This window comes from Branchiostoma belcheri, unplaced genomic scaffold (genome assembly GCF_001625305.1).
Source record: "Branchiostoma belcheri isolate BF01 breed outbred unplaced genomic scaffold, Haploidv18h27 scaffold33, whole genome shotgun sequence".
NCBI classification, from domain to species: Eukaryota; Metazoa; Chordata; class Leptocardii; order Amphioxiformes; family Branchiostomatidae; genus Branchiostoma; species Branchiostoma belcheri.
In genome coordinates this window covers 2,652,579-2,666,600 of record NW_017803943.1, presented here as the reverse complement: position 1 = coordinate 2,666,600, position 14,022 = coordinate 2,652,579, and the positions used below count along the sequence as shown (strand labels likewise).

The following is a 14,022-nucleotide window of genomic DNA, read 5'->3' as shown; positions in this document are numbered from 1 at the left end:
CTTGCCTAACCTACTGCCAGTACTCTCAGACTGAGCAGGATAGCGAAAACACCAAAGAGTAGTCACCGATGATGATGAAGTTGAGCGTACACAGATTGGGTGACTGTAAACTAACCTTTTTAGGATCCTTCAGAATAGCAGACAAGACCTGGGTTAGATAGCCCACTGACCAAGAGGTTCTTTGGTAGCTGAAGGAAACTTTTAAGTACTGTGTCTCTAAGAAATCACCTCTCTGGCTTACTAGTATTAAGCAACAAGTACGTTTATGAAAACAAATAAACAAACCCGCATAGATTTTGCGTTGGTATTATTCCATCGGCTTAACAATATCAGTCGTAACGTTACACATAACCTGTCATCTTCAAACATCTGAACTTGACAAGGTCACTAATTAAATCGCGTTCTCTGTTTACCATCAGACGTGCGTTACCCCCCGGTCACCCCAGGGCGACTCACCATGGCCTAGTCAGGACGACATTGATATTGTCCTGGCCTTGGCGCCATTCTAAAACGGGTCCCTGGCAACGGGCGGTGGCCCAGTTCTAGGAAACGATGGGCAATGCCCCAAATAAAATAAAAATGAAACCTCTAGCCGTAACACAGGGTACAAGTGCGTTGATACAGTAGTTTATTCAATATCAGTGATAAAGGACGCAATACGCTTTTTTTCGTGAAATAAAACAGTCAAAACTACCGCATGTAACTTGTAAGAGGATCGGAAGAGTCAAGGTGACGTCACTTGAGATAACCCCTGAAAACGACCCGACGTTCACCCGGCCGGTTGCCATGGGAACGTCTCGAAGTTCAATGACGTCACAATGAGTCATATATTTGGCGTCGTCCATTGTCGCACCCAAAAGAAATCATCCGACATTATAAGTATGATATAGTAAGCATGACATCGTATTAAATGTATAGGTAACTTTAGTATGGCATTACATCCCACAGTAACTGCATGCATCCAAATCTACATATCGGTAAAAAAACAAATGGACGGACAAAAAACAATAAAGTTAATAGTATGTGACGTATTAAAGACTACATGTATTAACTTAATATTGGTGATTCATTGGGACAATGTGAAGCAAAAAAAGTTACATGTATTGTACATAAGGCATAGATGCAACGTTATGCGTACTAAAACCTGAAATCGCCTTTGTCGATATGGATATAGTCACAATACTTCAAATGTTGAAAATATATAGGTACTTCTAGCATTCATTCGTTGTGAACCCTTGGATGACGTAGATTTTATACCGAAAGCAGTCATTCTGCTTGTTCATTGGAAGATGGTGAAAAACACCAATGATTATTTTAGGCCCGCAATTTAAATAGATGTTTTAGTAAGACGTTTCTTCTGTAACCCTCTTTGAGCGGCAAGAGACGATGACCAAAGGGCATGACCAAGCCTGACAAAAATATTTACCTTTTCTTTGTTCCGAAGTTGAAAGAATGTTCAGAGGTTTGCGGTCCCCGCCCTCGTACCCGGCATGCATTGCGACTATGGCGGCCGCAGCTTGGAGATGAGAAGCGTTTTTCTTTCGTTCGCGCCTTCGTTTCTTTCGTCTGAAAACGGAGACTGGGGTCGATTGTGGCCCGTTTGCCAGGACGTTTCGCAAGGGGAACCTCACGACATCGTTCTGCCGTGTTTTTGAGTTCCAGGCTGGTTTCTGTCGGGAGCGCCGACCGGGACAAGGTTGAGCGGTGAGGTCGCGAGGTGTTGACCGGTGGGTGGGCTTCGCCAGCCTTGTTTGTGTCAGCAACGGCCTCGCGGTCCTGATACTGGCCGCGGCTTTACAAACTGTGGATGGAGCGGCTGTTTTCCACTTGTCGTAGCTAGCCTACAGCTTTGACAAATTGCCAGGTTGTGAGCAAGAAATCTCGCTCTGTTTTTGGAGAGGGAGCGAGCCTACACAACGTTTGCGTTTGGGATCCTCCGTTCGATCTTGGCGTCGTATCGCAACTAACCACCCCCCCCCCCCCAACCATCACAACAACACAACATGTGAACTGATGACCCGAAGAAGACACTCGACGTGACATTAGTCATGAAAATCCCTTCCTGAAATAGACCGCGGACTGGATCCCCTGTTTGTTGTGATTGGGACGGCGTGGCCTGGCCAGTTGAATCCAGACCGACCTAGCGGTGCACGGAGATAAAATCCAATCCTCCCACCGCAGTCTTCTTGGATTTCTGTTTCTTCTTCTTCAAATCTGGCGACGACGACTCACCACAACATGGCTTCTCGCGAGGAATCACGCACCAAACGCAACACCATCTACTCGTACATCCCGTGTGCGGAAAACGACGTACAGGACTGGAACTCCTACGGTGCTACCCCGGGAAAGAGACCGAAGCTGATCCCAGGGGCGTCCTGCCAAGCCCTACGGACCGCCGTGTCCAACTTGGCCCGCCTAGACGACTTCGTCTGCGACAAGATAGGCTCAGGATTCTTCTCAGACGTCTTCAAGGTGTGTAGAACTCCTTATTCCTACGTCTTGAAGTCTTAAGCCGCCGCCGATATTGTTAAGGGTGAGAAAGTGCGCAGTTGTCACCACCAGGCCATTTTCAGATAAGGGTATAAAAACTTATTGATAAAGTTGGCCTTTTACCAAACCACAAGAACGGAACAAAAATTGTTGACAGTTTCTATGAATGTGTATTAGAAATTGAATGCCCTTGTGTATTTCTGTCGAGCTGGTTTTGCTGGCTACTTTTGTTATGTCGATGAGAAATCGGACGAGAGAAAGTGGGTGTTGATATGTACTTAGAGATAGGCGTGTCCTGTTTTTCTTCAAAACTTTGGCAGACAGAAACATTTCCCCAGACGCTTCCTCCGCAACCAAAACACGCATGGAAACCGTTTGAAGTAACACAAGCCCTCAGCTCATTACACTACAGCAAGGCAAATAAAAAAGTCCGCCCTTCTATTAAAACACTGTTGCCAAAATTCGTCCTCCCAGTCTTTTCTAGAACACTACCTTTGCACTCTGAGTACACATTGCATATTGGCACATGAAACTTTGCTTACTTTCTGAGTCAGTGTGCTTGTGATCTGTGACCTGGCCTGGGGCAGGCCTTTTATTGTACAAACACTGCAGCAGATCTGCCAATACCCCCAACACACTACCCACCCTGTAATTTTCTCATTACAATACACAGACTCATTAAGATTTTTCACATGCTTGGGTATCTGCGCAAAATGTTTTGGTGCTCCTGTTTAAAAGGCGCTACACACACATGCCTTCCACATTGCCTCTGGCTGTTTGGGTATTTTCACCTTCGCCGCAGACTTCCAGAAAAGAAACAGGATGTTTTACTTTAGTTCTGGTTTATTGAAACTAGCTCCTTATTCGCAGATGTTTCTGGCAGTAGCAGTGGTTCTGAGACAGGTCTCAAAAGTTTTTACACGCTGTTCTCGAAATTGGTATTTTTCATGGCTGTTGTTCAACCATAGAATAGAATGAATTCATAAGAAAGATTCGTGTAACTGTTTTCAGTCGTGACAAACTTGTTTTGTATTGTCAGGTCTGATGAGCAGAAATATTGAAAGAATCATTCTAAAGAATGTTACATGTTATTAGTATTGGCCTGTGATGTCACTGAAACTGAAGCTCTTAGCTGTACCATCATTTTCAATTGCATCATCTCTTTAGAGAAAGAGTATTGATTGAATTATCAATATGTAGCAATACATATTGAACTAATATTGTTAGAAATGAAATGTTAGGCTTTGAGACAAGCCCTGAGTCAGAGTAGTGTTTGTAACATGTTTGAGTGGAATGTAGTAAGTGGGGTGGGCATGTTACCCTGTGTGCTCAGGGTGTGTTCGCAGACGGTGATACCTCAGTTTCCATGGCGCGAGAATGTGTCGATCATACATGTAATGTCACTCAGGGTAATGACTAAGCTGTCTGTAGGGAAGCTTTGAGTGATGGATACCTAACGCAGTCAATGTGTGCTAGGAAGATTGGGTATTGAGCACGTCAGAAATAGGTTAATGTGGACAGCACAACTCCTAGCACTTCCATTTTCATTTTCTGTAAATAAGGAAATTGAGGATATCCAATAGTTTGAAGGGCCAAATAAGGTTGTGTGCTACGAGGTGGAATTAATATGTATCTTGTCGTTCATGTTATGTGTACGACGTGCCTGTTTGTACGTTTTCTGAAATCAGATTCTGACACGGAATATTTAAGGTTAGTCCGGGGTACATTTGTATGTACTATGGTGGCAGGTGTCCCATTTTTAAACAAATTTCATGCTCTGTTTTAATACAGCTGAGCCCTGTATACGCACAAATCTACCAGTAACATTTGGTCATGCTTATTCATTGTGCAAATTTGTATAAATGCGGAATAGAAAAGGAACAATGCAACCTTGTTTTTAAGGCCCCATCTGGTAGAAATTTGGGAGAGACCGTGTTGAGTTTCTGGGTTAAGTTTAAGGCCACAGGATCTCCCCGACTTGGATATGGAAGCCATCTCAGTGTACTTGGGTTACGGTTATTTCTGTGCCTATGCCCTTGGGTTGTTTTGATGTAGGGACAAATTTTATAGGACTATGTTTGGGGTGCAGTACCATAAATTTATTATTCCTACACCATATCGTATAATCATTGAATACAGCAATTTTATGGAGCCGTACTAAATACACATTTTTGCGTGTATGCCACGATGGAAATAAAATTTGAATTTTGTTTGCAATATCTTTGATAAGTACTCATCAATAAATTGACTGTCTTACGTGAATTCCAAATGATACGCACTTGACATGAAAGAACACCCTCGCTGATTGAAATATCATCTCAGAAACTTGGATTGGATATCTCTTCATTGTTAGTATATTACTGTTTACTCCTTATTGGAGAGCATAATATTGCTTTGAGGGTGACATTGAAGATTCCACCATTTGTTCATATCTAGGTCAAACAGATTCTCAATGCACAGGCATTCTGCACGGCACTGTCACATTATATTATTCATATCATGTAGCATGACTTTTATGGTGTCTTTCAAATGATGGAAATATCTTGTGACAACCAAACACTCACAAATTATTTCAGTCTGTCACAGCTCTTGCATACAAATTCCCCAGACATGTACAGATGTCACTCACTGACTAACTGACTTAGTGAGTAAGTGAGTGAGTATAGATGTCAAAAATATATTTTATTGATACATTTATTTATTGTTTGCATCAGGCTCAATCGAATGCCCATAGAATACAACATCAACAGTGTACACATTTGAAATTTCTACCACTAATATTTAATCCTGGGGGTTAAAAAAACTGCAAAATGAAAATATGTACGTTAGAACTGCATATTGCATTCATACAGTATATATAATTGTCCATGTCAATCAGGTTTATACTAGCAAAAATTGTTTTAGAGAAATAGTTCCTTAGAAGACCAATTCATACAAGACTTGAATGGAACACAAGAAGGTGATATTTCATTGCTCCAGTTGTTGTTGTCAGATTTGAATAGACAAGATGACCGCCGGGTCATTGGGCTTTACCGATAATGTGAAGAAAATGGGGTGCCTAGGGGGCAGTCCTCTTTCTACTGACACGGCGTGAATGGTGCTCTGCTAATGAAGATGTCTCTTTTGATAGATGTGAAAAACGAATGGTCGTATGGACCAGTAGAAGAGTGCATTTTAACGAGTAGGGGGGTAACCTGTGGGATTGTGGCAACAAAATGTGGTCTGGTCCAAACAGGAAGTTATGTCTACTGGTTGAGTGGGGTTCGCTTTCTCTTCTGCTATCTACTGTAGATTCATCTAGTTTTGCAGTGACTTAATTTTGTGATTTAATGATGTGTTGGTAGTATTTAAAGTTCACCGTGGGCATACAATTGTGATTTTCGATTACTGACAAAATCTGTTGTCTTTGCATTTTGTTTCCCACAAACATAAAAGTTTAACACCATTGCAGATATTTTAAGATTAACCGTATTTGTTGTGTTAAAAGGGACTTATTCAAAAAGTGATAATGAACTAGCTGAAACACCATAATTAGAAAAGAAAACATGCTTAAAAGTTAACTGCTCGCTTCCTTCTTTTGAATGGGAATTTGCAGACTAGGAGTTCTTCTGAAAGATAGGAATGTAGATAAAGAGAGCTTTAAGCCCCAACCACTGATACCTTGTTTAGAATAGCTAAACCTGTCTTATAAGGCACCCAAAGCAATTTCAGGGTGGCAAAACATGAAATAGAATCTAGATGAGGAAATCTGTCTGATATTGACATTTACTGCCATTTCTTAGCACATTTTCATCAACATTTTCTTCATACTTGAAATAGCCAAGAAACAAGCAATGTGAGGATTTTTGGTACCACCAATAAATAGCTGTAACCAGCCTATGATACAAAATAGGCAACCATTTTCGTTCTGTGACATCACCTTCTTGCTTTACATTGTAACAGATACTGTATCATATTATAAAGCTATGGGGTAGCAAAAACCAGAAAATTGATGTTGAAAATCCAGTTCTACTGCCCTGAAATCTCTTTGGGTACCTGCTCAAAATGCCTAAAAATAGCAGAAGCTAGCTTTGCACAGGATTTTGTATGTGGGTGGTGTATTTCTCCCTATGGCTGTGCACAGATCCTGGAAGTCATGTATAAACATCTTATGAAACAAGCTACCTGTGACGTTAATGTGTGGGAGTAGACTTTTAGATCGCCATCATTGAATTTCTGTGTAGTCAATGTTCCATGGGAGTTGCACCAGAGCTCTTCGTTATTCAACTTCCTTCCTTGGTGTGTAGCCATGAATACATCAGTATGTGTTTTTACCACAAGGGATGTTCTTCCCAGTGTGTGGGTTGGATTTTAAAAAGTTACGTAAAGCCATATCAATGCAGAAAAGCTGGATTTTCAAAGTCAATTTTCTTTTACGTAACAAGTTGAATCAGCTCTATTCAATAGCATACCTATATGATCCTATATCTGTGAAAACCTTTACAATGTACATTTTTTTGCAAATAAGAAAAAGATGAAGCGGCAATCCGAGAATCAAGATATTAAATTGTTATGGCCTAATGGTATTTTGTCTTTGTGACTGCATGGAAGACGCATAACTCAAACGTTACTAGGATACAAGGTCAATCTCGTGACCGAAGTTTTTACTATTCACCCCTCTTAAAAACCCTGACCTATATTTCGCTTTGTTAGTGTAGCTACTAGTGGATATCCGCCCTTATGTGAAGTGCCGCTCTCAGAGTCAGAATACCTGTGGACTTGTGCAAATATCCTGTGTGGCTTCTGGTTGTACATGTACATGTACACGTGCAGTAAAAACTGCCAAGAAGACTGATAAAATCTGGTCTATGTGGACAGGTGGTCACTATGGTATAGACAGGATTCTTTTAATGCTTGTGTCAATGGGAACAATTATCTAAAAGGGCCTCCAAAATTAGCCAGGTGGTTAAGTGCTCTGGTTTTGCTGTATCAGCAGTTTCTAAAACAGGATTCTGAGATCTAGAATATAAGAGAAGTGATAGTTAGATTGAAACTTGATAAAACTATAATTATTCACTAAAGCACTCACTGGCTATACAAAATCAATGTATATGATCTCGAGATACATATGTGTGGATTCATGTATGTCACTCGTGAACCCTAGTTCACACAGGGGAACTCTCGTGAAGTAAGGTACATATAGATTTATGAAATGTCACACTCTCCTAAAATGTCATACTGTTTGCTTGAAAGTGAAAAACAAGTTTGCCATTTGTTCGTTCCAGTTGAGTTGGAAATTGTCGGTGCTACATACATGTATGTCACTGTGTACACCCAACCCTAGTTTTTACACAGTGGAACTCTGGTACACACTGTTGTCCTTTTGTACTGGAGCGCAGTGACACGGGTCACCTGGGCCCAGATGTAAACAAACGCCTTTGTTCCCGTTTCCGATTCCCTTGCAGATTAGATGGGGATATCTAGGTGTAAACATCGCGGGATTGCCTCACTAAGCTCCCCTCCCCTCTCTCTGAGTAAAATGTACAATTTGTGCATTGTTGGTATATCTACAAAGATTATAAAATAGATCATGTACTGATGTAGTATCAGTGAATATAAGGGACAATCACACATAGTTGGGTATTCGGTCTTGAGAGTTATGTGGCTTCTTTGAAGTTGGGTTGTTCAAACGGTGTTTGTAGGATGACCTTGTGTGAACACCTCTGTTCTCCGTTGTTTGACAAATGGGTGTGTGTCTGTATGTTTGTTTTGTCATTTATCAACAACATAACAGACAGTGCAGTGACAACAACAACAAGGATAGTTGTAAACCTTATTCTGTATCAGCAACACACTTAATAGTCATAAAACTCAGATATGTATAGTACAGTTTGTAGATTTGGGCAAGAGAAAATTTAAAAGGTAAGTTCTACCATTGGAAAGTTGCTGAAAGAAAGTTGATGATTGATTTCACATTATTGTGCAATCCTTCTAGATCAAAAACACTGGCAATTTGTTGTCCACAATTAGTTGCAGCCTTCTCAAAAAAATTTAGAGTAGGTGGCTGATAAGAAAAAGTAGCAGGCGAGCCACGAAGTGGCTCGAAGCGAGCCGCGCAGCGGCTCGCAGGGGGGAGGGTACGGGAGGGGGGTGGCCCCCCCTCCCGTTGGGGGGGTCCGGGGGGCCGTCCCCCGGAGGAAATCGTAAAAATTAGACCCCTAAACATCGTTTTTGGTACATTCTGAGCAGCTTTTATGGCAATCTTGTGGCTCCAAAATTTACTGTTCGTGCACAAATAATTCCGGAAAAAGGCTGTATTAAAATTGTTTGCCACTCCGATCGTATTACGCGCGGTCCTTGCGCCCGGCCACAAAATGCAGAAAAATAAAGAAAGCATATTTAAATGTCAATTTGATCGAAAAAATAATCATTGGGATGTGAAAAAATGTCACAGTTTCGCTTTTTGGAAGTTTTGTTTCTGTTTTGACGGTTTAATTCTAGCGGGGTGCGATCCATAAATGCCCTATGGAAATTCACCCCGCGTCCCGGTACACTGACTTCCGGGTTCCTTGAACAAGAAAATTACGAGAAAATGGCCAAAAATCGGCGTAGAGAAATATACATCTTCCCGAAAATTCTTTTAATTATGTATTTCTTTAATAGGATGTTGCTTAGTAGTCGTAGAAAAAACGTAGAAAGCAGCGTAAATGTGTCTCTTCTTCACCGGCGAGAGCCTGCCGGCGAAGAAAAATCTTCCCGCGCTGCCGGCTGCTGGCCACATCGCTTATCCAATCAGAACGCAGGTCATGTGAGGTGAACCAATCACAGCGTCGATCGCACGCTGCTACTTAATATTCATGACAAGATGGCGCCTGAAAGCTCCTGTTTTTGTACAGCGATGCGGAGTGTGCGTGTTTTTATTCCGGGGTTTTGACGCTGATTTTTGGCTAGCCGTGATTAAGCTACAAATGCCACACTAGTGGAGACAACAGATGAGTGATCATTTTACGATCGACAAGAACTTTTGATGAATGAAACAGCTGTGAAATCTCGCTGATGGCGATTTGTTTTTGAAAATTTGTCTTGTGTTTCTAACTGTGTATGAAAGATATGAACACGCTTCTATACATGTCTTGATATTTTTTGACGTGATTTGTACTAGTTATTTGTAGCAGGAATGTTTATTAATACTAGTGCCGGGAGTAGTTGGGAAGGTAGCGGCTTGATAAATTTTCGTGAGCAACGAGTTTACGAAGCAAGTTCCGCCTAGCTCGAGCGATACAGCTCCGCGGATACAACTCGAGCCCCCAACGAGACCCTCCCCCCGTAAAGTTTCGGCCGCTCTGGCCGGCCGCGGGCCGCTCGTAGATCCAGAAAGCTAGCAGAAATTTGTCTGAAGTTCGTCAGAAGAAATGAGCCGGTGAAGTTTGTGAGAAAATGTAACGGAGCTTACTTGTTTTTCTGAAAATTTAGACGAAAGTAGCCGGCGCAAAAATTTGAAAATTTTGACGAAAGTAGCCGGCGCAAAAATTTGAGTAGGCGGCGATTTTCGCCGGTAGCCGGCTTGTTTTGAGAAGGCTGAGTTGGTATCATTGTTTAAGAATAAGACAGCCATATACATGTACAACTACAAATTTCCTAAACTCAATTCACCAGTTCATCTTTTAGTACTAGTTTTACAACTTTTCTATAGGACTGCTGAACTTTCTAAACATGTGGAGACAGTCCCTAAAAACCCCCAATTCCTCAGTGGTTTAGTCCAAATTGTGATTGTCAGCTGTCACGTATTGCAACATCTTGTCACTTTGAAAAGTGGGTCAAATGGTTCAGGAGTACAACCAACTTACTACAACTTTTGTCTAGAATAACAGCTGTTACAATGTATGTACACCATATTACTAGTATTAAATCCACTTCCTTCTTCCCTGAGATTATCCTATATATTTCACATGAATGCTGCTGAATTGTAAACTTCCTGATCACATCACATGGAAGGATAACTTTTCTTGTCCACACTTTGTAGTGTAATTTGTACCTCAGTACATCACTTTGATCAGGTTACAAGAAGTTTTAGAGAATAAAAAATATCCTGCTGTTGCCACTTGTTTGATGACATAGAGTTAGTATTTTAGAGTTACAATATCCTTTTAAGGTTGTAAGGGAGTTTTAGATGAGAAAATGATAAACTCTCAGAAATAATTGCAATGGTTTTTGAACAGTTTTTACTTTTTTCAAGTATGATGATCCATACTTCATAAATTCTTATCACTTAAAGTAAAAGTTATCTAGTGTAGCTAATTTTCATTGTTACCTGCACCAGTACAGGTATGATGAAAAAAGTATTAAAGCTCTGGAACTGTCTTCTTTTCCCCTGGGAGACATCTGTCACACTTCACATGTCGACCAGGTCTTTTCCTTCTGCTAACAGTTTGCTGAGAAATCTCCATGCCTAATGGATTTCTTCCCCAAACAGTTCAGGAATTTCCAGCTAGAAAGGGGTCATGATTTCATTGCTTCTTGTGTTCAATGTAGAACACGTGGCTTGCAAGTTTTTTCTTCGATCCTTGGCTTTCTGAGTTTCCTGTGTCACTCTCCTAGCCAGATTCTTAAACTTCTGGTCTCCTGTCATTCTGCCTGTCAATCTTCCCCTACCCAAGTGCTGTCAACCTATTCTATCTGGACAAATAGAAACATGCAATCATGTAAGCCCACAGTGTAGCCACCCAAAATATTATTTCTGTATCTGGATGTAACATAACATCCAACATATTGCATTAGATGTAAAAGTAATAAATGTGTGTTTCATGCATGTAATACCCGTGTCTTTCTGTCTCACACAAGCATAGCAAAGATTTGTTTTGTCTGTAGGCTTACTCAAGACCCCTGCGGTTTCTTGTTAGTGCAGTTGGGCCACCTGTTGGGTGCTTAAGATGTGTGCGAGATGTCAGGTGTTTACCTCAAGTGGTCTTAGGAGTATTCCTTGGACAAAAATGGACTGGCAAGGATGGTGGGAGTTTATTTCCGAGCAGATGTTTCTGTGTCTGCAAAAGACAGTATCAAATTGGCCAGGAAGTATCCATTGACAGACTGTATCCTTCGGTGGCTAATGGACACTCCTCTGGCTAATGGGTACTGCCTGGCCAATTTGATAGTGCCTTTTGCTTGGACATTAGGTGGGATTGTTGTCATACACTACAGAATTGATTCAAAAGCAATTCTAAATGCTCTGATCATAAAAACCTCCCTTTCTATCTTAGAAAAAGCTACAGCAAAAGTTTTCATTAGTTTCCAAGAATTCCTTCTAGTAATGGCGGAAATTAAAAACACTATTGTAGTACCCAAGGGACAAGAGTGGATATTGTTCAACAGATAATTCATTTCTAAGATGCAAGAAGGCTTATTCTGTGTAGATTAATAAATAAAATATTTTTTATTGTGCTTTGTAGTCTTTCTGTATAGATATGAAATATTCTGTATTGTGTTTGAATGTGAAGTCTTAGTTTTAGGGGACTTTAACATCAACTGGTCTGATACCAGCTGTCCCCTGAGGGGAAGACTCCACTTGGAATCGTCCGCACTCAACATGCAACAATTAGTTAAGCAGGCGACAAGAATAGCGCAGACCAATGGCAATCACATATCTAGAACATGCATAGATCTCATCTTTTCTAATAAATCAGACACGTTTACCAACACAAAATCAGTCCCGCTAGGTTACACAGATCATAACCTAGTCCACACTACACGTAAAACCAAAGTACCGAAGGGACACCCTACTATCACTCTTAAACGCTCTTACAGTAAGTTTGACCAATCTAACTTCCTACAAGATATCGCATTAGTGCCTTGGCACCTTGTTCATAATGAAGACGATGTAAACGATGCCTTAAGTTGTTTCATGTCCTTGTTCTCACAAGTCGCAGACACACATGCTCCCGTCCGTAAGAGATCTGTGAGGTGATCACCGGCCCATTGGATCGATGAGGACCTCAGAGATCTAATGAACATGAGAGATGACGCTAAAAGAACGTGGCAGTCTTCTGGTCTTCCATCAGACCACGAAATTTACAAACGACTGAGAAATGTGGTAGTTAGAGAAAACAGGAAGAAGAAGAAAGAACACTACAAAGAATTAATAGAAACACATTGCAGAGACAGGAACAGCAAACAGCTCTGGCAAGTAATTAACGGCATACTCGGCAGAAACTCACGCAGAACCGCAACGTTCATTGAGACTAACGGTAAAATACTGACAAAACCTAAGGACATTGCGGAACATTTTAATGAGTACTTCGTTAACAAAGTACAGAATCTTACATCACAAAGTCCTGTCGACATAGATAAAGTCACTGCACCGGTTAAGGATCTCATGGCATCAAAAAACTAGTTCTTTTTCCTTTCTATGGTGTAACAGTGGGCTATGTATATGATTTGCTAAATTCACTTCCACTCAGCAAATCCACGGGGTTTGACAACATCGACAATACGCTATTGCGAATCGCCGCCGATTACATAGCGGGCCCAGTTTGTCACATTTTTAACTGCTCTATACGACAACAGATTTTCCCCACACAATGGAAAAGAGCTAAGATTATACCTCTTCCAAAGAACAAGTCTCTCCTTTGACAGGCCCCAACAGTCGCCCGATTAGTCTCTTGCCTGCTCTCAGTAAAATACTGGAAAAAATATGCAACAAACAGATACAATCCTATCTTGTCTCCAATGCTATTTTGTCTGACCATCAGCATGCTTACAAACAGCATCATTCCACCGCAACTGCACTGATTGAGTTGACGGACAAATGGTTTGACGAAATTGACAAGGGGAACATGATTGGCGCGGTGCTTTTAGACTTTAGTGCCGCATTTGATGTGGTCAACCATCAAATATTACTGGCCAAGCTGAGAAGTTACGGCTTTGCTGACTCAGCCGTCTGCTGGATGAGCAGTTACTTGGGAAACCGCATGCAGGCTGTTTATGTAAATGGCGACATCTCTGCTTACACAGAGATCAATAGCGGTGTTCCACAGGGTAGCTGTCTGGGCCCACTACTGTTCTGCATATATACAAACGATCTACCCACAGTTGTAAAACGCTGCGACATTGTATTATATGCAGACGATACAACCCCGTCAGCTGCTGGCCCTAGTACCGCGGATATTCAGACCATTCTTCAGTCTGAATTGACGTACATCAGCGACTGGGTTCAAGCCAACAGACTAATATTAAATGTCGACAAGACCAAGTCCATAGTCTTTGGAAGTAGACACAAATTTAAAACACAATCCTACCCTACAGCTTTCAATGCACAATAAGCCGATTGAACAGGTAGAGCAGGCGAAACTGCTAGGATTATTTTTAGACCAGCAGTTAACCTTAGCCCAACACCTTGACAAGGTTAAATCCAAAATGGCAAGTGCTCTAGCAGTAATTGCTAGATCACGTGACTTTCTCACGGGTGACACGCTAAAGACGGCAACTCAAACACTTGTCCTGAGTCATCTGGACTACTGCTCCTGTCTTCTGTCGTCCAGTTCTCAGTCTGAGCGGGTT

At 41.4% G+C, this 14,022-nt stretch overlaps 1 protein-coding gene across 1 annotated transcript in view; it reads left to right on the top strand.

Moving 5' to 3' along the window:
• Positions 1 to 1,539: 1,539 nt before the first annotated feature.
• Positions 1,540 to 14,022, top strand: part of LOC109475269 (dual specificity testis-specific protein kinase 2-like) — a 37,819-nt gene continuing 25,336 nt past the window's right edge. The window contains exon 1 of the mRNA XM_019775870.1: positions 1,540 to 2,472. Within this exon, the coding sequence (XP_019631429.1) occupies positions 2,239 to 2,472 (234 nt within the window). The 5' untranslated portion in view covers positions 1,540 to 2,238. The remainder of the gene's footprint in view (positions 2,473 to 14,022) is intronic.